The sequence below is a fragment of the Uloborus diversus genome, chromosome 5, assembly GCF_026930045.1.
Source record: "Uloborus diversus isolate 005 chromosome 5, Udiv.v.3.1, whole genome shotgun sequence".
Lineage (NCBI taxonomy): Eukaryota > Metazoa > Arthropoda > Arachnida > Araneae > Uloboridae > Uloborus > Uloborus diversus.
In genome coordinates, this window is record NC_072735.1 from 184,160,999 (window position 1) to 184,184,182 (window position 23,184).

Consider the following 23,184-nt stretch of genomic DNA (forward strand, 5'->3'; position numbering starts at 1 on the left):
GTAAAATTCACTTTGTGTTTGTTGGAATTTGACTCGCAACCACTTTAAACTTAATAAGATTCACTTTTAGTAGGTTTCTGTGTAGTTCAAAATTAACCTTTGTTTTCTTCTTTTTTTTATATTTAAAAAATAACTTAGGTCCGAAAAAATAAATTGCTGTTTTAGTGGTTGAACCAATGAAACAAACCTGAAATAATTTAATTTTACGTAAATGAAAACGCGAATCTGTCATCCAATATCAGTTATAGAAATGAATATTTCAATGAAGCAAAAAGATGAAGGTAGTATTTCGGCAAGAAATGTTCTATAATTTATGTTAAAAATATTTAGTTCTGATTTTGAGTGAAGTGCGTTTAAAAGTGAAACAACAAATGTTTTAAAGAATGTTCGTTTCAATCCTGAGTTAATTTGATTGACTGCTGAATTAAAGATGTCAAATGCAGTAAAGCATGGGCTATACAAAAAGAATAGAAATTGCAGGAGTCCAGATGACTGATTTTTTTAGATAATCAATGAAAAAAATATCATTATCAAAGTAGCAGTATAAGGTAAAAAAAAAAGTCAAACACAAAACTATGTATTTTATTTTTTATTTCACATGTCTTACAAATAAATGCACATAATTTACTAACCTAAATGAATATGGCTATTAACAGAACTTTTGCAAGGGCACATTGTTTGAATTTGCTGATAGAAAATGTTTCAGTTAATAGAAGGTTTTATTCATCAATATTCAAATATAATCAATGCTCAACTGCAAGTAATTTTTATTTGTAATTTTATTTCAAGCTTTAAACTGCTATTTTATGTAACCATGTCAATTTTGAATGTTTTAGATTCTTTCCACTGCAACAATGGTCACTGCATCAGTAGAAAGTTTTTATGTGATGGTGAAGACGACTGTGGAGACCAGTCAGATGAAATGGATTGTCCAGGTATTTTTGCATAATTATTTTTTTATACATTGAGCTTTGAAACTCACAAAGAACCAGCGACAGCGATTCTGGGAGGGGGGGGCTCCCTACTTCATTTATTTATTTTATTTTCTAATTTAGTAACCAAAAGTAGAAATTATATTTAAAAAAAAAATCAGAAATGTCAAAATTTCAGAACATAATTATTTGTTTTACTTTGTACATCTGTTTACGAAACATTATTTAGTGCAAGCAGTAACTTTTGGTTTATGTATACATTGTTTAGATATTAATAAATTAATTGTTTTACATAAACAAGTCATACTTGTTCAGTGAAATTATTTCCAAGTGTTTGTGACATCTTTAAATACTTTGGGGTAAATAATGTAAGTCTAATTCATGTCTAAGTGAGTTTAAGTTATAGTGTACAAAGTTTATCTAAACAATAACAAAAACATGAGTTAAGTTGTTAGATTTACATTAATTACCACTCATCTGCTCTCAAAATCAGCCCTAGCAAAAAAAGATTTTTTTTTTTTGCCCCCCCTCCATTTTTCAGTCTCAATCGCCGCCTCTGCAAACCTTTTTATTCATTTGTGTTGGTTTTAAATCAACCCTATCAACTTATGGGGAATAGGACAACTTAGGGTTTTCTGATAATTGATTGATAAGAACCTCTTATCTGTTAGTTTGTGCAGTTTGACAGTAGTATAATAAGCTGATTTCTCTAAAAGATGTTTCTATATACATATGGCATTAGTTAAGATTTTAAATGATTGGCATTTTTTTTTTCCTTTTTTTAATGTGGGTTTTAATAATGTGTTATGAGTACAGAAGCTTTTTCCTCTCTTAGGAAGAGAACCAAATTTACCTGCTTTCCTATTGTGCATGTGTCTGCATTTTAAAATTGAAACTATGTTTCTAATATTTGCAATTATATTCTTGGTTTAATATGAACATGCAGTGTTTGCTTGCAAGGCATTTTTATTGAACAATTTATTCCAAAATTTACTTTATTTAATCTTAAGCATATTATTTAAAAAATTAACGTATATATGGTTGACAGCATGTAACTAGAAATTTCATTGTATATTTAAACTTTTTTTTTTTTTTTTGTAGTCATTATATTTTAAGAGAAATTGCTTTTTATTAGGTTTAAAAAAAATGTATAATAAATTCATTACACATGTTATTGGCCAGAAATAAATTTGTACATTGCTCAGCACTGAAAGTATACCATGTACTTTTGCTAATGCTTATCATGTGAAATACGAAAAAGCTAAATTTCTCAAGTAAAATTTGAATTCAGCTCAAAATAGGGCAATATTTGTGTGACTAATCCTGAAATATATATATATATATATATATATATATATATATATATATATATATATATATATATATATATATATATATATATATATATATATATGCCTTAAAAACTTTCCTGTCAATGCTACATTGTTTTACTATAATTGTACTAATATTTCTAAGAGGATTTTTTAAATCATGTACAGTAGAGCCTCGATTATCCGAGATAATTGGGACCATTACTGCCTCGGATGTTGCAAATCTCGGTTAATAGAAACTTTGTACAAAAACTTCTCAGGATCGTGAATTTTGAAAATGTATTAATTAAAAATACAATTTTTTTTTTTTTTTTTTTTTCAAGATGAAGATATAGAACAAAATGTCTCACAGTTAAGAAACTAAAATGAAAAATTACTTGTAGCAAATTTTCAGAAAATATTTTTATTTTGAAATTGAAAATTCATAATTTTATAAAATTTACGTTATTTAAGAAAAATAGATTTCATTATCGGCTCGGTTAACAGAAACCTCGATCAATTAAAGCTCAGTTAATCAAAGCTCTACTGTATTTTATTTGTAAAATTAATGGATCATTTTTTGTGAAATGTCTCTTCAAAAAGTCCAATAAAAATCATCATCTAAACGAATAAAATTAAATCAGTTTTTATGTAGTTAAATAGTTTAATGCTTGATCAGTGAAGAAAATTATTAGTTATTTTTGTACTCTAAAATGTACAAACTAAATATTAAGTTTTCAACTGTTTTCTTCTATTTTACCAGCATCTTGCCACTTTCATCTGCAAAGCTCTGGGGATGCAATACAGTCTCCAAATTACCCCAATAGGTATTTTGCAAATTCAAACTGCAAGTGGACATTGGAAGGACCTATTGGAACTGGTATTGTTCTTCAGGTAACAAGAAACACCATTCTTTTGCGCAGAAATAATTCATTTGTTTATTAATTGTTTCCATTTCACGCTTAAGTTTTAATTAATACTAGTGGTACCCGCATGGCTTTGCCCAAATTGGAAAATTGAAAGGTCTTTTGGTTCGCCTGCATATTTACAAATGTATGGTGAATTTTTCTCGCCAACTGGCTTGTGCCCATGTTACGGTTCCACGTTATGATAATTTCGTTATTTACTCGTCCATCTTATAATAATTTTGTTCTTAAAATTGGAATAGTAAAAGAACCACATCGAATTTTCGAAAAATCGCTTTGAGATGCACACGCCCATGCTATAAACTAACTTTGTGCCAAATTTCATGAAAATCGGCAGAACGGTCTAGGTGCTAGATTCTCCGTCACAGAGACTCTGACAGACAGAGATCCGGACAGAGAGACTTTCAGCTTTATTATTAGTAAAGAAAAACTGCTCTTGTTTTTAGTAGTTACTCATTTTATGCTGTTATTCATGTGACAGTTTTGTAGTCAATTATATTTAAGAAAAAATTATGCTGTATTTGTTTGGCATTCTTAAAGTGTCAAAGTCATTTCTGTGCATCTTGAATTGACTTATCTTTATCAAAAATCATGTCAAAATTTTAAAAAAAAAGAAAGCATTAAATATTTTCTTGAATGAATACTTTAAAAGTGTCGTGAGATGAGCATATACTCGGGCAACAGTTAGGGCTACAAATATGTTGCATAGTTCGTTTGTTTTGAGAAAGTTTTGTATGTTTTTAATCGCTACTGCATGCATTAAATGCTGTTCTTTGTCTTTAAAATGTTTTTACATAATATAGCTATAAATATGTATAACCATGGGCAGGGTAGGATTTGAAATATGGAGACCCCGGGGCAACGAAGGAGTGGAGACCCCTAACCAGGGTTCGAAAAGATTATCATATTCACAAAAAATCTGATACTTTGATATATATCCAAATATTTTAATATATATGTATATATCCAATATTTTCGACCCGTGAAAGTTAGGATATTTTGTAAAAATTTTATTGTGGAGGCCCCTTTGTTGTGGAGGCCCCGGGGCAGTAGCCCATCCTGCTCTCCCCTAAATCTGGCCCTGGCCATGGGCGCCCATATGCAAAATTTTAACTGGGGCTCAGATATTTTTCCATGAAATAGCAGAATATTTTCTTTCGGGAACTGATTTCAGTACAGATCAAAGGGGGGGGGGGGGTTATTAAAATTTGACATTTTCAATAACCTATTCGTTAATGGCTGGACAAGAAATGTATTTACATTTTTGCATAGAAAAAAGTACTAAAAACAAGGAAATTCTGATTTATAGGAGGGCTTAAGCCCCCACTTGCCCCCCCCCTCCCCGATATGGGTGCCCACGTGTATAGCTAATTAGCAAACAAGCAATATCTCATCAGTCACCTTGTAGACTTATGCAAAACATGAATGATGAAAACTTTCAACTGCTAATTTGTTTCAGCCAGATTTTTCTGTACTGTCATAACTTTTGACAGTACTGAAAACTACTAAACAGTATTGTAACTATTAAAGAGCTTTACTTGCACTTCATTCAAAAGCATAAAATTATAATGAGTAAAAAGTTTGTCATTTTCACGAAATATACAATTAAAAAAAAGCACAAAATGTATAAAGTTACATATAGTTTTTGAATTACAAGGAACTGCATTTTCAGTGCAAAAAATGTACTCTGAGCTCATAATTGAACAGACATCAGACAAAAGAAAGATTTTTGTCAGCTTATATCTTTTTGAATTGAAAAAAAGGTTCCTTGTTACATCAAAACACATTTGTACAATTCTGTATTTCAATTTTGTACTTTTAATGTTTTTTATTTTACTTTAGAGTTTTCATTTGAATCATATATTTCTTTTTATTTGAATTACAAATTCAAATCTGAAACCAAACCCTACTATCCAAAATATTTCAATTTTACTTTTGCATATATGCATTAGAGATGTCAATAACTATAAACTACTTGAATGTTCATGTTTTTAAATTCTGAGAGTAAATCTGAAAATCCACTTAATACTTTTTAGTATTACTTATTATATTTTTTTCAATAACTTTTGCTGAATTTTACAAAATAGAAAGTTTTGAAATTAATTTTCAGATTTTGATACTGGATCTAGTTTGGATTTGTCTTAAGAAATACAATTTTTCTCATTAGTTTTTAGACTTCTATATTGAATCTCATTTTGATAAGTCTTAAGCAGTACAGTTTTTTCTCATTAGTTTTCTGATTTTTTGTATTAAACCTCATTTTGATAAGTCTAAGGAAACAAAATTTCTCATTACTTTTCAGATTTTGATATTGAATCTCATTATGACTTTTCTTAAGAAATAAATTTTTCTCATCAGTTTTCAGATTTTGGTATTGAATCTCATTTTGATATGTTTTCAGAAATAAATTTTTAAACTTAGTTTTCAGATTTTGATGTTGAATCTCATTTTGATGTGTCTTAAGAAATAATTTTTTTTCTTAATAGTTTTCAGATTTTTATATTAACTCTCATTTTGATTTGTCTTACAAAATACCATTTTTTTGTCATTAGTTTTCAGATTTTGATACTGAATCTAGCTTTGACACAGTCCAAATTCAAGTTGGAGGGCGCACAGAAGAGAAGAGTGTGTCCTTGGTTACTCTTTCCGGAAGTCAAAATCTTTCCACCATGACCTACACCACAGCTTCAAACCTCATGATCATCAAGTTTCGAACAGACGCCTCGGTAGAGAAAAAGGGTTTCAGAGCTAGCTGGAAAACTGGTAAATCTTTAAAATATTTTCCCAATAAAACTAAAATACTGTGCTTTAGATGTTTTTCACTGTATTTTCAGTAATCAGTTTGGAAAATAAGATTTATTAATAAACTTTTTATAAACTTTTTCGCATGTGACTTAAATATTTTCTTTAAAAAACTAATATTGTTACCTGTAAACTAAATATTTTTTTTCATGTAAATGTCATATTAACTTTGAGAGGATAATTTTTGAATATTACAGGTTCACAGATGTGTGTCTTATACTTTTTTCTAAAAATAAATATTTTCAATACATTTCCTCTTCACTTAACATTGATCCTAAAGAAAAATGCGCTTGTTACAATCACTTAAAAAATTTGTTAAATTAATTATGGTTTGATTTTTATTCACAAATAAATAAATAAATAAATAAATAAATAAAAGTGAAATTGAAGTTTTCTGTATCCTATTGTGAAAGCTTTAGCAATACATTTATTTTGCCTTGGATTTCTAAGAGCTCAAAGTGTGTCTTGATAAGTTGGTTAAAAAATGTTAATCTGACCTACTTTTCTATTTGCCACCATGTCACTTTAAAAATAATTGAAATGTGGCTAGTATATGCTTGATAAAGCATCAAAAAAGTATTGTCCGAAGTGATGCATCATATGCGGCAAAGATATTTTTAATAAGTTAGTTTTATATGAATAAATTTATATGGTCAGTATTATGCAGGTTCCTTAAATATGTGAAATTTATTTTATCCCATTTAAAGTTTGCTTCAAATCATCTAATGACTAAAAATATTTTTGCTTTTTCTAAAGGGCTTCTTTAGAATGTTCTATTGAAAACGGATTTATTATTATTTTTATTTTTTTTGTTTGCTTTTGTTTCTTGGGAGAGACATAAAATTCAACCACAGGATTCATTCTAGGGTGTGGGAGTGTGCGATTCCCCCAAATTTCTTCTATTCTGAATCCCACTCAATAAAAATCCTTTTGCATGCTATTCCCCCTGGCACTGGTAAAAGAGATCTCCAAGCTTTGGCCTTTTTGCATTTGAGGTGGGATTTATATGAAACATATTCACAATAAATATGACGCTGTTAACAATACATATTTGAAATCCATTTTACCATTAATTAATTCATTGAAAGCATTGGTAATACATTAATTGACAGTATTTACATTCTTTTTTAACTAATTAAAATCCTTTTTTAAAAGTTTAATTACATATTTTTTAAACCCAAAATGTGATCATTAAACATTGGTGAGGGGATGCCCCCTCCCCCCCCCACACACACAAAGCTTCCACAAGCCAGTGCCAACAAAAACCATGCCACATATGCGTAGGCATGGCTTCTGTTGTTTATCAAATCCCCCCCCCCAAAATGACTAATCACCGTAATTTTTATATAGTGTATTCAATGTGAGTCTTTTATATTTATTTTTCCTGTCTCCCAATTTTGAAAAGAGCTAAATGATAAAATGATAATCTTTTCAGAGCCTGTCCGTTGTGGAGGGGAGTTGTTTGCTCAACCTTCTGCCCAAGTCCTCACTTCTGCCACCTATCCCCAACCTTACCCTGGTGGTTTGGAGTGTCTTTATGTTCTGACAGCACCAACAGGAAAGATTCTGACCTTGGAAGTAAGTTTCTACCATTACTGTTTGACCACGGATTGTATGTAGTTTGGCAATCTGCCAAGTAAAGACGATTCCATCTGAATGAATCTAGCAGGGGAGAAGGGAAAATAACGATGGGATTTTTTTGATGCACGCGTTTTATAATGTCACTAGTGCCTTGTTTCTTTATTTCATTCACTGAAATAAAATAAGGGGAAGCAAAAATAGTTACCATGGAAACAACAAAAAGAAAAGAAAATATTTTCATTTCGTTCAGGAACGTAAAAGCAAAATGGTAAGCTCAGAACTTTGCTGTGAATGAATAAATCAATTAATTTTTGCCGTGAGAATATGGATCGAATATACTTAATAGATTTAAAAAATGCGGCTGTTGAGTAAATTTTCATTTTTACAAAAGTAAGGCTAAATAATAGAGTGGCAAAAGTGCACATCTGAAGCAAACCAACTAACAGCCCTATAAACTAATAGATTAGTCTATTTCCGCCTATAAACCGGATATTAGCCTTTCCATGTAATCGATGGTCAGACAGTAGCTTTCATTTTTCAAGTTACCCTTTTTTTTGGAATTTTTTCTTCTGTCAGTTATTAATCTTATTATGACATAACCATATTTGTTATTTTTAAATGCACCCATTTAGTAAAGTTTGTAAAATGGAAAGAAATACAAGTTGGTGCTCTGCATAATGTTTCACTTACATGGAAAGCATGTTAAGATATATTATTTAATGCAAACCTTATTATTACTGTTAGACAAAGAAGCTTTCTAAACTATTACTGATCACTCATCATTGCTTAAAAAGGGAGAACACCCTGGGAAGTAACCTTACTTTCTGTATCTTTGCAAGCATTTTAAAACTATTTCTGAGCACATATGCAAAATTCTGAAATTAAAAGGCAAGTAAATTAGGCAAGAGAGAGTAAGCCCAAATTGTACCTGTAGTAAGGAAAAACATAAGTAATTTTACTCTTATGAAAAGTAAAAGAACGGAAACAAACTCTTTTTAACATTGCAAAATATCTTCATATTTGTAAAAAAAAAATCTTTTGCATGACTAAATGCATTTTTCAACAAGAAAATAAGTTACCAATCGGTAAGCAAAACTTTCAATAACTTCTTAAAGCTTCTAATAATTAAAAAAAAATATATAAAAAAAACTCATCTAGTGCTAAAATTCAGACAATGAATTAAATCAAGAGTACAATTATTACCTTAGTTTAGTTGATATATTATTATTATTATTTTATTTTTTTGCTTTATCATATTGATTGGGATAGAATTTCACAAACCTTATTTTCATTTGTAGTGCAAGATTACAAGAAATCGAAAGTTCCAGGTTTAGCCCGTGTCAGCCAAATTTTTGAAGTTTTCCTTTGTTGTGACTGTATCAAAGTTCTGGAATTTCATAATTAACTGCATTTGAATATAATAAGAGTTAATGAAATAAATTATGATTTTTTGCTGCATAAAATCACTTAAAAAAAAAAAAAACCACTGTATTAAAGTTGATTTTATACTGAGCTTGAAATAATGCCTTAAAAGTAACTTAGTTGTAAAGTTTATATTTTTTAATGTCATGAAATCGATGCTGCAGTTTGTACATGCAAATTTATTTATTTATTTTTATGTGTATTTATTTATTTATTTATTTATTTATTTTTAATTTTTGTTTTAAAAAAGCTTAAAAATAATAAAATAGAATTTCAATACAAATTAAGTCATAACTATTGGCAATTTTTGGGATTTTAAACTTTGTTTCATTATACAATGTACCTCTTATTTGTTTCTTGTTCAATTGTGAAATCTTGATTCTTTGTTTTTCTGAAAGATAATTGATATTGACTTGGAACCAGACAAAGATTTCATCCACATTCGGGATGGCTCAAGCCCTTCTGATCCTCTCTTGGCTAAAATGACTGGTGGTGTTGAGAACAACCCAAAATTTTTATTATCTACTACAAATCAAGTGTACATTTATTTCCACTCTAGCTTTGGTGACAGTCGTCGAGGATTTGCAATACGTTTCAGAGCTGGTAAGTATTCATGTTTTGATTAATTCTACCGTATAATCAGCGAATTATCTGTTAAAAAAGTCAAAGTTTATGATGTGCGGATTATACGCTGCAACGGATTATCTGTGATTTTTTTAACACCAGCGAATTGAGCCTCAAAATTTACTGTAGGATTCACCAATAGAGACCGTACGCTGATTAAATGCTGTTTTTACAAAGCTTGCATGTTCCTTCTTGCTGCTTGCCTGTATGTTGGTTATTTTACGTTGCATGAATGTTCCTCTAACGCGATTCAGGCCATGTAGAATAAACAAGAATACAGTGAATTAGGAATCCATTTGCACATGATTAGACTGTTTGCTCCTTTGTCTTGACTTTGTTTTTCAAGTAATTAGCGTACTATAATGATAATAATTTATAATGATAATATAATAAATAAATTAGCGTACTACATGTGATTCAGGCCATGTAGTATAAACAAGAATACAGTGAATTAGGAATCCATTTGCACATGATTAGACCGTTTGCTCCTTTGTCTTGACTTTGTTTTTCAAGTAATTAGCATACTATAATGATAATATTTATTTATAATGATAATATACTAAATAAATTAGCGTACTACATGTGGTTCAGGCCATGTAGAATAAACAAGAATACAGTGAATTAGGAATCCATTTGCACATGATTAGACCGTTTGCTCCTTTGTCTTGACTCTGTTTTTCAAGTAATTAGCGTACTATAATCATGATTTCAAGAAGAAATCATTATGTTTCAGATTAATTTTGGTCATGCCATCAAAGTAATTACCTTTTCACGTTTAGTTTAGTTGCTCAAATGGTATGTCAAAGTCAAACTTTTTTTTTACATCATATTATCCGCTGATTATACGAAGCTTTTTTCTCTTCACGCCGAATTCAGGACCTGGGGATTATAGGCCGCCCACGAATAATATGCAGGAAAATACGGTAATCATAATACAGAGTTATATGAAATACACCGCCAGCTGAGTCATTTCCAGCCGAGGACTGCAGTTTCGTGCTTATTAGCACTCATCAGCCCGGCATAGGAAAGTGACTGAGCTGGAGATGGAAAATCTCTTAAGGAAGCCAAGAGTGCCAAACAAGAGGTTTTCCAAACTTAAGAGGTTTTCCATCTCCAGCTCAGTCACTTTCCTATGCCGGGCTGATGAGTGCTAATAAGCACAAAACTGCAGTCCTCGGCTGGAAATGACTGAGCTGGCGGTGTATTTCATGTATTTCTGCTTTAGCCCTGGCTAATGAGCGGTAATTTACTGAATATACCATGCCTTGCCTTCAGTCCTCGAGTTGAACCGAACCATTGCTTCAGTCACTCGTCTGGTCAGTGCTAATTCTATATTAGCTACCAGTTTGTTTTGCACTCTTGGCTTCCTTAAGATGTTTTCCATCTCCAGCTCTGTCACTTTCCTATGCCGGGCTGATGAGTGCTAATAAGCACGAAACTGCCGTCCTTGGCTTTAAATGACTGAGCTGGCGGTGTATTTCATGTATTTCTGCTTTAGCCCTGGCTAATTTACTGAATATAATACAGAGTTGTCGAAATTAAACTATCCCTACTCGGAGGCTCATTCAGGCATGACCTCTGACATAGTGGCTGATATAGTGAAAGGTCATGCATGTATGAGGCTGTAACATAATTATATGGGCCATAATGTCACTGCAGTGCGGAATACAATTACAAGCATATGCTCGACATTTATTGAAATGGATTGAAATATTTAGTCAAGATATCTCTTTTCATCCCAGAATTGCATCAACATAACCACCTTCTCTTCATGATCAATCACATGGTTTGAAATGTCTGTCTTCCGAATATCAGGTCATTATGAACCATACAATGAGCTCAGAGGGCACAGCAAGACCGCCAGAGTTGGAAGAGTTTAATTTTGACACTGTAATTTTTACTAACAATAAAGCTGACAGTCTTTCTGTCTAGAGGATGTCTGGATGTCTGTAGGATGTCTGAGACGCGCATAGCGCCTAGACCGTTCGGCCGATTTTCATGAAATTTGGCACAAAGTTAGTTTGTAGCATGGGGATTTGCACCTCGAAGCGATTTTTCGAAAATTTGATCTTGTTCTTTTTCTATTCCAATTTTAAGAACAAAATTATCATAAGATCGACGAGTAAATTACGAAATTATCATAACGTGGAACCGTTACATGGGCACAAGCCAATTAGCGAGATACCAAACTATCATAACATGGAACTGTAACACGGGTACAAGCCAATTGGCGAGAAAATTCACCATACATTATTTGTAAATATACAGGCAAACCAAAAAACCTTTTAATTTTTGTATTATGGGCAAAGCCGTGCGGGTACCACTAGTACTAAATAAAAATCATTGTTAAATACACAAATAGCAATAATATACATTTTGGGATTAGAAGAATTATATTTTTCCAGCACCTGCACTATTGATTTCAAGTTGTTGGCAATAAATTAATAGAATTTTGAAAGTTTTATTCACAGATTAATTGTAACAGATTCTAATTAAAAAATTTTTTATAATAGAAATTCCAGAAAATTTTCCATTCACTAATAATTTAGCCTAATCACATTTTTATCTCTGCATTAACAATTTTATTGCATTTGGGGAGGTGGCAAATGCTTAGCCCAAATCCTATTTTTCAATCCAAAAATGACATGAGCTCCAGGATGGAAAAAAAAATCCAGTAATAACCTTTTGTTGTGTGATCACTGAAAACTAAAGTTCATTTACGCCAAAAAACCCATTGCATCGAGAACTCTCCTTGAGCTCTCAGTACAGCAGGTTCTCACAGTAATTGCAGTTGTATTGAAGTAATTCCTGCATTAAATCAGCAAACGATAACCGTGCTATGTTTATCATAATACAGGTTGTGAAGTTGAACAAGTTGCTTTGGCTGGCAATTTATCATCACCTGCCTATGGAATCTCAAAATATCCACCTAATCAACTCTGCACCTATAGAATAAGTCTTCTCGGTGGAGGACCAGTCTCCCTCAAGTTCGATGAGTTTTACGTGGCTCCTGATGACGTTGTCCAGGTATTCTTTTACTAATTAGAAACATTCAGAAAAAATTGATTTTTTAGTATATAGAAACTTAATTTCAAAACTAATGTAAAACCATCAGTATCAGTGCTCAAAAAAAGTTGAAAAAAAAAAAGTTTAACAAGTAACACTAATGGATATGTATGTTTTGTTTGAGGGTGAATAATAAAATGGTTCAAACAAAATTTCTTTTGTAAAACTTCATTTAAGGGGTAAACCAGTTTAGACCATTCAAAAAACTCATTTTTTTTTTTTTAATGTCATAAAGTGTTAGTAAAACTATTCAAGAATATGTTACCAAAATTTGAGGGAATAATTCTGATTAGTTCCAATGCTATGAGCACTTAAAGTGACTGTGGAGATTCAAAAACGTTCACAGCATTTTTTTTTCACACACGTTTTTCTCGAAACAACTTTTTTTTCAACTGGTGTGCATTCTAGCCCAAAGAGTTTTTGACTAATCGTTCTGAAAATTTGGGTGGATATTCTTTATTCAATTATACTTTATATGAACCTAATTCTTTGATGATGATATTAATAAAAGTATTTTTTTTTAATGCAAGACGTGGTGAATAAATGGCAGAAAAACATGACATTGTGATGAAACACCTAAAAAACATGCAATTTTCAACTTTTTTGCTCATAATTAGGTTTATAGTCTAGGGAAATATGTTGTTTATGAGAAGGAAAAACTGTAATGATTACACGCAAAAATTGTGGCATTGGTGATGCTCACCAGCAACAAGCTCTGATGGCGACCGTCCATGGACAGCAGCTTCTTACTCCACTAATTCTGGTGGAAATGACTTCAAAAAATTACAAGGTGTACTTTAAAAAATGAATAAAATATCCTTCAAGTTTATAGAAATTTTGATTACAGTAGAAGACCATTATAACGCACACCTTGGGACCAGAGCTTTTGCGTTATACAGGTTTTTGCGTTATGTAGATCGTTTCACAAATTTTGAAACTAATATTCAGAATATATCTATATATTAGCACTTCAGAATGAGTTTTATCTGCAATGAGTATTAAAGCACCAATATTACAATTAGTTATTCACAAATAAATGTGTTTCACAATCAAAAGAAAGTGCATTATCCTGCACTTCTGCAAGCTTCATGGTTTGCATAACAGCTGCATTTTAAAGAGCCATCTGGTATTTTCTATTTATTGTGAGTACTAATTTTCCTTTAAAAGCTTTGAATTAAGATGGAAAGATGAAAAACTAATTCAAAATTTAATTTGCCTTACAATTTTTATGCTTGCAAAGCGAAACAGAGGGATTTTTTAAACTTCAAAAGATATTGTTTACTTCTGAAAAGTTGTGCATTTTATAGAGAATTGCGTTATATAGGTCGGCATTATAATGGTCTTCTACTGTATTTCTTTTCTGTTGAAAAAATCAAGAAAATCACTGAAATTTCGGCTTCCTAAACTGGTTTCCCCCGTTAACTATCAATGAATTGCAATGTAACTAACTTTTAATTGGGGTAACCAGATGTAAATAAAATAGTTCGTGTAAAATTTGCTCTGAATTCAGCTCTGCTATTTATTCTAACTAATAGCTTCCTAACAATTCCTTACTTATAACATTTAATTGATATATCGTTAGAGTTAACAGCATCACATTTATAAAGAGCCTCTCACTTTTCTCTCAGGAAATGCTTTAAAAAAAGAAAAAAAAATAGAGCCTGCTGTTCACAAACATTTTAACAGTTTTGGAGCAATAGAACGGTTAAGATTCTGGGAATGAGTGTTGATGATTGAAGATTTAAAAATAGATCAGACTATAACCGATACAATACCTGGCTCCTGCCGATAGATTTTCAACATACGGAAAACTGACAGCCTGCATGTCGTAGGATTTTGTGGCATTTGAAAGATCTCTGAAGAGATCTTTCTGTTCATAAGTTAGCAGCATGCATGTTTCTTTTTTGGGTTTGCGCTTGGTCTTTTTTATTTACACTGGTACTTCAAATATGCAAGTTTCTTACAGTTCCTTGAGCATGCCCACAAGCCGGGTTCGAAAATATCATGATATTTTCCAAAATATTGAAAATATCCGACATTATGATACATATCGGATATTTTGATATTATATCCGATATTTTCAATCAGCACAAACTTAAGTCTTTACAATAGTAAATGCATCCTCAAATCACTCTTTAATTATTATTGCCATATGTAGACTTAAAATTTAGGTTTCTTTCATTATTTCTATTTAATATTTCATTTTACATTTTTCTGTCAACTTTAATGGAGTTAATTTAGCATTAGCTGTTTTACTCATTTTTCTTCTATTAGCTACTTTTACACAGTTATATGATTCAGAACTAAAAAATATGCATCTGTCACTGCACAGTCATAAGACATTTCTTTTTTTCTGACCAACATGTAATATTTAATTAGGCACTTTTAATATAGTTAAAATTGTAACATTACTGATAATTTTATGAATATAAAACAAAAAAGAATTACTTTGCTGCATTAATGTTTTATTAGTACATAAAAATATAGTACATGACTTTTTGGTTATTTTTAATAATAAATGAACAACATTAGTATGATTAATATAATATTTACATTGAAAATACCGTGGTTGAAAAAATAAATATCAAAAATATCAAAATATCATACTTTCAAAATAAATATCGGATATATATCGACTGATATATATATATATATATATATATATATATATATATATATATATATTGGCGTACCCTGCCCACAAGTTAGAGGTCAATGTAGTTCCAACTATCAACTCGCCAGAAAATGCTCAAATTAATGATACAGTAGAAGACCATTATAACACACACCTCGGGACCAAAGTTTTTGCATTATACAGGTTTTGGCGTTATGTAGGTCATTTCACAAATTTTTAAACTAATATTCAAATTATGTCTAGATATTAGCACTTCAGAATGAGTTTTATCTGTAGTGAGTTGAGTATTAAAGTACTAATTATACAATGAGTCATTCACAAATAAATATGTTTCTTTATTACAAGAAAGTTAAATATCCTGCACTTCTGCTAGCTTCATGGTTTGCATAACAGCTGCATTTTCAAGAACCATCTGGTATTTTCATTTTACTGTGAATGCTAATTTTCAATTTAAAAGCTTTGAATTAAGATGAAAAGATGAAAAACTAATTCAAAATTTAATTTTCCTAACAATTTTTATGTTTGCAAGGCAAAACAGAGGGATTTTTTAAACTTCAAAACCTATTGTTTACTTCTGAAAAGTTGTGCGGTTTATAGAGAATTGCGTTATACAGGTTGGCGTTATAAAGGTATTCTACTGTAATGTTTTTGGTTGGGCCATGGCACCACATGATTTTTGTCTTTTGCAATTCTCTTAACTTTAATAATTCTTTTCTCATGCATAGGTGTTTGATGGCATCGGACGAGAAACCGCTGTTCCTTTGCATCCTGGGTCAGGCTTCAGTGGACTCTCCAGACCTTCTATCACTTTGACAGCCAGCAGTGGAAACTTTCTGGTTCTTTTTTCTAGCAATCCAGTTAACACAGAAAGAGGGTGGAAAGCAAGCTTTAGTGCTGGTAGGTCATGATGTTTAAATTTTATTGTGTTGGTCAAATCTGAGAAAAAAATAAATAATAAAATGAATTATTATGTCATATTAACTTCTTAAATGCCCTATAAAAAGCTTGATGTAAGTTGTTGTCCATGAACAATAGAATATTTTTGTTAGAGCCATCTTTTTTTATTTCTGTAGTTTTTTATTATTTCAAATTTGAGTTATGCTGCAAGAGATACATTTCAGTAAAAGTAAATATAACCGCCTTCTTAATTATTTTACTGAAATTAATGAAAATGATTTTTAATGTGTCTCTGGAGATTTTGTATTTAATTTGCATTTAACGGGAAAATCTGTGGAATTTCCAGACACTAAAAACTTACTTCATGCTTGCTTTTTGACTTTTCAAATATCCACAAAATGTGCTTTTTTTTTCTTTCTTTCTTTTCTTTCTTTCAATTTTTTTTTTTTTTTTTTTTGTAAACTTTGGAAGAAACAAATTGTTTGATTTTAGACTTTTCTTTTTCTCTGTACTATTATTTTGAAAAAATGTGGACAAACATATATTCTTGCTGCAGTTTATCTTTTTTAATTCGTGTTGCAGCAATCTTTTTTAATTTGATTTAGTGTATATATACAGGTGTTTCTCGTATAACACGGTTAATTTGTTCTGTGTAGTATTGAAATCGTGTTATACGAGACTTTTTTTTTAAATAACTTTTCAACTTATATTTTTACACTAAATTATCATGTACATAGTAAAAATCATGCCAATATGTATCGTGTTGTATTAAAACTGTTTCGTGTTACATCAAAACCGTGTTATACATGACTTAAAAATAATGTAAATCAAGGGATATGTACCGTGTTAAATCGAAACGAAGTTTCATAAAAACAAAGTAGAAACGTATTATAGTTATCAAACATTAACAGAATATATTAAACAAAAATGAAATTCCATATTTTTTAGAGATAACATTCATGTTATATCAAAATTGTGTAATAATAATTGCAAATTTGGTACCGTATAATATCCAAACCATGTTATAATAATCGTAAATTTCATACCATGTAATATCGGAACCGTGTTATAATAATCTCAAATTTGGTACCGTGTAATATTGAAACCGGGTTGTACAAGTATTGTGCTATACGAGGGATGCCTGTATATCAATATTTTTAGAAACAACTAAGTTTAAGTATTATTTGCTTTCAGATTGTCCCCAGATATCGGTTGGTCGAGGCGCCATTGCTTCCAGCAGAGAGAGGACGTTCGGAGCCAAGATTCGGTATACATGCCCCCCTGGGCAGGAGTTCAGCACAGGAGTGACCGAGATCGAAATCGAGTGCATACAGAGTGGCCAATGGAGCGTTTCACATATTCCTAGATGCCAAGGTGATTGATTTGATTACTACATTTTTGTACACCAAAACTTTAAAGTCTCAACTAGTTTAGAATACAGTAGTACCTCCTTCAAGGGACACCTTTTAATAAGGGACACTTTTTCTGGTCCCTGTCCCTTTGAATTGCGACCTCCTTGTATTTACCTCTGATTAAGGGACACTCTATCTAAGGGACAGCCATTGAGAAAATTTGCAGTTATTTATATAAAAATGCATAAGAAATAAATGCATATGAATTGAACTTATTGGAATAAAGTTTTTTTTTTTTGTTTAAGAATTAACTGGTAAAAGTTTGCCTTGACATTAACATGCTAAGTAGCAAATATGTGATTTAAAATTCTTGACGAGATTTATATGCATGCTTTTCTTTCTGAGTAATTTATTCATTTGGGTCCAGCTCCGATGGATAGTGCATGGCCCCGTGACAAACTTTTGATAGAAAATTGAAATGTATTCACACTGTTATTTACATTACATTGAACTGAAAGTTATGTGACATGAAGCAAATCCGTAAAACAAATTATACTTTGAAATTATTTCTATAAATCTCTAACTAAACTTTGGATAAATATTTATTTTATAATTCTACTAAATTTTTTTATTAAATTTCAATTTTTAAATTATTTATTTCACTTGAATAACTCTGAATTTTATTTAGCATACATAAAGTATTTTCAGTGTTTAATCTTAAATGTTAATAGTTTTTGGTCATGTCATGGTATTATACTAAGTACACGACACGCATCAATTCATGTACCTCCGAACAAGGGACACATCTATTTAAGGGACAATAAGTCCAGTCCCCTTAGTGTCCCTTACTGAGAGGTTCTTCTGTAATTATATTTTGACATTTTGTTTAGATGTGGACCAAGTTACATGTTCTCAGAAAGATCAATGTTCGGTTGAACTCGTGTGTTGTTTTAAAAATAGTTTATATCAGTATTTTTTTCTTTTCCTTTTTTTCATTCCTTTTCTTTTTTCATTTTTATGTGCTGTTTTGTCTACTTATTTTATTCTTTAAACTTTTTACCATGATTTGTCATTTTAACAAAAAAACTTTATAAAAATTAGTGCTGCTTTAAAAACAAAGTATAAAAATAATAAAACACATTAATTGAATGAACAAGTTTTTCTCTGTAAATAAATTACTTTGATACAAATGAATAAAAACTTATATTAATTCAAAATGAAAAAAAGAAAAGAAAAAAAAGTGTGTATACAAATTGGAAATTAAGAAGTTTTCAAAAGACAAAAAAAAAACATAATTATTGAATAAATATTACTTTTGTTATGAAAGAATTATTTAGATACAAATAAACAAAAACTTTTGTATATAAATTTTGTATATACAGTGAAACCTGTGTATGACGATACTGTCTATAGCAATAAACCTGTCTATAACGATATTTTCCTTGGTCCCTGCAAAATGTCTGCATGAATAATCAAACTGTCTATAACGATAACCTGTCTATAACAATATTTTTTTAGTTCCCAACAGTATTGTTGTAGACAGGTTTTACTGTAATATTTATATAACTTTTTTAAAAATAAACTTTTTTAAATAAATAAAAAAATTTTTTTAAATAAATGAAGCATGTACAAACTGAATTTTTTTTTTCTTTCTTTCAGAGCGTTATTGTGGACCAGTTCCCCAAATCGACAATGGCTTTGCCGTAGCTGCCTCCAACGTTACCTACCGAGGAATCGCCACTTACCAGTGCTATGCTGGTTTCGCCTTTCCCAGTGGCATGCCAACCGAGACAATCCGCTGTTCCGAAGACGGGAAGTGGGAAAAGCTCCCCGTCTGTTTGGCCTCCTCTTGCCCTCCCTTGGCAGAGACACCCCACGCCAATCAGATGGTTTTGAACGGAGGGGGGCGGAGCTATGGCACGGTGGTGCGCTTTGAATGCGAACCGGGCTATTTCAGAATTGGTGCGCCTGTGGTTTTATGCATGAGTGATGGATTGTGGTCGAGTTCACCACCACAGTGTGAAAGTAAGTGGTGGGCAATTCTCGGAAAAATGTCCCGTGCGTACCACTAAGTTTTTTATTTTTTCCAACTAACGAAAGCCTTCAAAAAATAATGCTGTTGGGAAATAATTCATGCTATAATATACTATCAAAACATAACGGTTAGTCCCATATTTTATTAATAGTTACTTGAATAAAATAAAAAAACTTAGCGTTACGCATGGGACATTTTTTCGAAAATCACCCTGGTACATTTATTTGCCAAAAAATCTATGTTGTGAAGTTCTCAAAATGTGCCTATGTTTCAATTACTCTTATTTATTCTTCAAAAGTTCGCACACCTAATACAACGTCGGCACAAGTCGAAAATTGTCAATTTGAGTTATATACACATCCTTTTGCATTTTTATTAGTTCTATTTAAATGCAAGACAGCCACAAGAAAGAAAAAAAATAAGCCTTATTTTTGAAATGTGCCAGTCTGTTATTGTCAGAATTTAAGTTAAGGCACATTACATTTAAATTGATTTTTCTCAAAAATTAGTTTTTGGAGATGTGACAGTGTTGTACTTGGTGTGGGGGTTGTCAAAAAAAATACAGTTATCTCGAGTTAACGATTGTCAATGAACTGGAAAAAGTTATCATTAAATTAAGGAGCATAAAAATTTAATACAGTCCAATTTGGACCAGTGAAATGTATCATTAAATTGAAGAAATCATAAAATCAGGCATTATTAAATCGAAGTTATACTGTATAAACATATATTTTATTACTTGATAACTCAAAATCCCAAGGGACTCGCTAAAACCTTTGAGGTTTTGGTAGTTCGAGTTATAAAAAGTTCCCAAAATTTTAAGACAAAGTAATATTCCAGTTATCCAGGCTTTGAGTTATCAAAAGTTGACTGAAAATTTAAGCTATTTTTAAACTATTTTTATGTCAAAGATGCTGCATGGTTTTGTTTTTCTCAAAATTTTGCAGGGAAGAAAAAATTAAAAAATGAATTTTCAATTATTTGTCTGTGATTTTCACATGGTGTCAATTTTCTAGACCTTATTAAATCATTTTAAAGCATCAGTTTAGTACACTCAGTTATTATTTATAAAGTGCATAAATTTATTTCTGTAGTATATGACAAAAATATTGCACATAAGTATGAGTTGAAAATATATTTTTAAAACTTTGTATTTATTCTTAGGGGCACAGTGTCCTATACTGCCAGAAATTGAAAATGGCTTTGTGATCGAATCTCAGAGGACCTTCTTCTTCGGTGATGTTGCTAAAATCCAGTGTCACCGAGGTTACAGATTGGAGGGCAGCCCAGTGATAACTTGCGGACCGGATCAAAACTTCACCAATGTTCCGACATGTTCAGGTGTGTAAAGTACTTTGACTCGAATATCTTATGCAGTCGTAATGAACTGCATGTGACACTTTGACTGGACACTAATCTTGATCCAGTGCCGGATTTAGAAGTGTGGAGGCCCCGTGGCAACGAAGGAGTGGAGGCCCCTAATCAGGGTTAGAAAAGATCATCATATTTTCGAAAATATCCAATACTTTGATATATATATCCGAATATTTTGATATAAATGTATATATCCGATATTTTCGACCGTGAAAGTTAGGATACTTTGTAAAAATTTTATTGTGGGGGGGCCCCTTTGTTGTGGAGATGGCGGGGCAGTAGCCTCGCCTGACCTCCCCTAAATCCGCCTCTGTCTTGATCATTTCATGGGAGTGCATATATGAATAGGCTTGTCAGATGTCCCGGTTTGACTGGGATGGTCCCAGTTTTCAGACAAAATCCCAGTGTCAGGGCCGGTTTACTTCACATACCGGAAAAAGATAACTGATTACAAAAGACAAAATATAACTATAAGTAATTAACTGTGGAGGATTATTTAGGACAATTATTACTGTTAGTTATATCAATGTTACTTATATCATTTAACATTTTCTTGTAAAATTAATACCGGATTAGCTTGAGAGAATTTTTGCAACAAGATTAAAACCAAAAAGTACTGTCTGAAAAATTCCCATACAATGAAAAGTGTGTCTAAATATTGTTCTTTTTTTTTTTATTCCTCATTCAAAGTGTGTTTTCTAACTAAAATAAATTGTAAATATTTACTTCTAAGAAGTGATGTATTCAAATTTTACCTGCTTACTACATATTTTTGGTTCATAATTAGCAACCATATATTCATAGCATTGAGAATAAACTGCCCAATAAAACAAACCAAAAATCAACCACAGGTGTGTACCCTTTTGAATACTAGCGACGATTGGGGGGGGGGATTTCGGTGTCCCGGTTGAGCACTTCAGAAATCTGGCAAGCCTATATATGAAGAAATGAGAAGCAAAGGAATAGGCCTTCATTATTTTTTTTTCTTAATCACGCTGTATGGCAGCACCCACCAGAGCTACTAGTACCATCTCTTGCCCTGAAACAGAGGAAAGGTTATCCTGCTGTTTGTACTGATTATCTCCTAACTTTTAGTTTTGGCACTTTGCTTCTTACTGCCTCATATCGCCGCCTCAGAACAACAGTAAGATATCTAATCCCAGGAATAGCTCTAAGATATCTTACTGTTGCTCTGAGGCGACAATATGCTGTGCTATAATCCTAATCTGTTTTTTCAAGAGTGTGTATTGCACAAGGTTTGTACTACCATTGCAAGTCATTTTGTGCTCTAAATTTTCATAGTTCTTTATAAGGACCTGTGACATATCTTGGTGGTTGCATGTGATGTTTAAAAGACAAGGCATGAGATCATAGCCAAGAAGTTTTGATCTGCGTTTTCGTTGTTTATAAACCAGTACTTAAACCACTTTTCAGAAAAAGACTCAAGGTCAAAAGTTGAACCTATGTGTATGCTTTCAACTGTGCTTCAGTCCCTTAAAAACTTATTTCTTTTTGATTGGAACTTATTTTTAAATTCTTCTATAGCCAAAATGTATGAAAAAAGTATTAGGTTTGAAAATTTTCAATTTTTAATGAATTTAAAGGCTATTGAACCCATTTTGACCATTTTTAGGTTATATCCCCACTAAGTGCTTATTATGTTTCTGCCGTGACATAGTCTATATATTTTACTGGAAAAGGTTCGTATGAATCGTAATGTACATCCCCCTTGTAATTGGGGAAATAGTCTGAAGAGCGAATGAATTTGATACTCGTTTAACCTCAGTCGCAATCTGAGTCATTATGGCAGCATAACATGCTAACCTGCTATTGCTACATGCTGTTTCTCTTATGGCATTGTCCTTCAGGCTTATTTTTTGGCCGAATAACCCTTAGCTACATTCTCTAAAAGTGCATCAGTAATGCTCATGCCAAATCAACATTGATTATCCTGTACTAATTGACATGTTTTTGATATTTTGGAGAGTAAATTGCAAGTTTTAGTGTACTAGAAGCACTATCACTGGATTGCAAGGCGGATGTATTACCTTACTAGTTATGCATCAGAGCTGACCTGTGCTTGAAGTATGGTTCTATGAGCTCCTCAATGTATCATTACTTTTTTCAGCAACGTGTTAATTTTCAGTGGTAAATTATTCTTTGACAATGAAATTTTAATCATTTAAACTCATTAACCCGTTTGGGACGAACAACGCGTCTTTGCGTCA

General features: G+C 31.5%; 1 protein-coding gene across 1 annotated transcript in view; it reads left to right on the forward strand.

The window, feature by feature from the left end:
* LOC129223332 (sushi, von Willebrand factor type A, EGF and pentraxin domain-containing protein 1-like) overlaps positions 1-23,184 on the forward strand; it is a 161,484-nt gene that overhangs the window by 43,729 nt on the left and 94,571 nt on the right. The window contains 10 exon segments of the mRNA XM_054857898.1: positions 837-935; positions 3,006-3,136; positions 5,721-5,931; positions 7,406-7,548; positions 9,372-9,576; positions 12,455-12,624; positions 16,024-16,195; positions 17,390-17,569; positions 19,207-19,572; positions 20,747-20,923. Coding sequence (XP_054713873.1) covers positions 837-935; positions 3,006-3,136; positions 5,721-5,931; positions 7,406-7,548; positions 9,372-9,576; positions 12,455-12,624; positions 16,024-16,195; positions 17,390-17,569; positions 19,207-19,572; positions 20,747-20,923 — 1,854 coding nt within the window.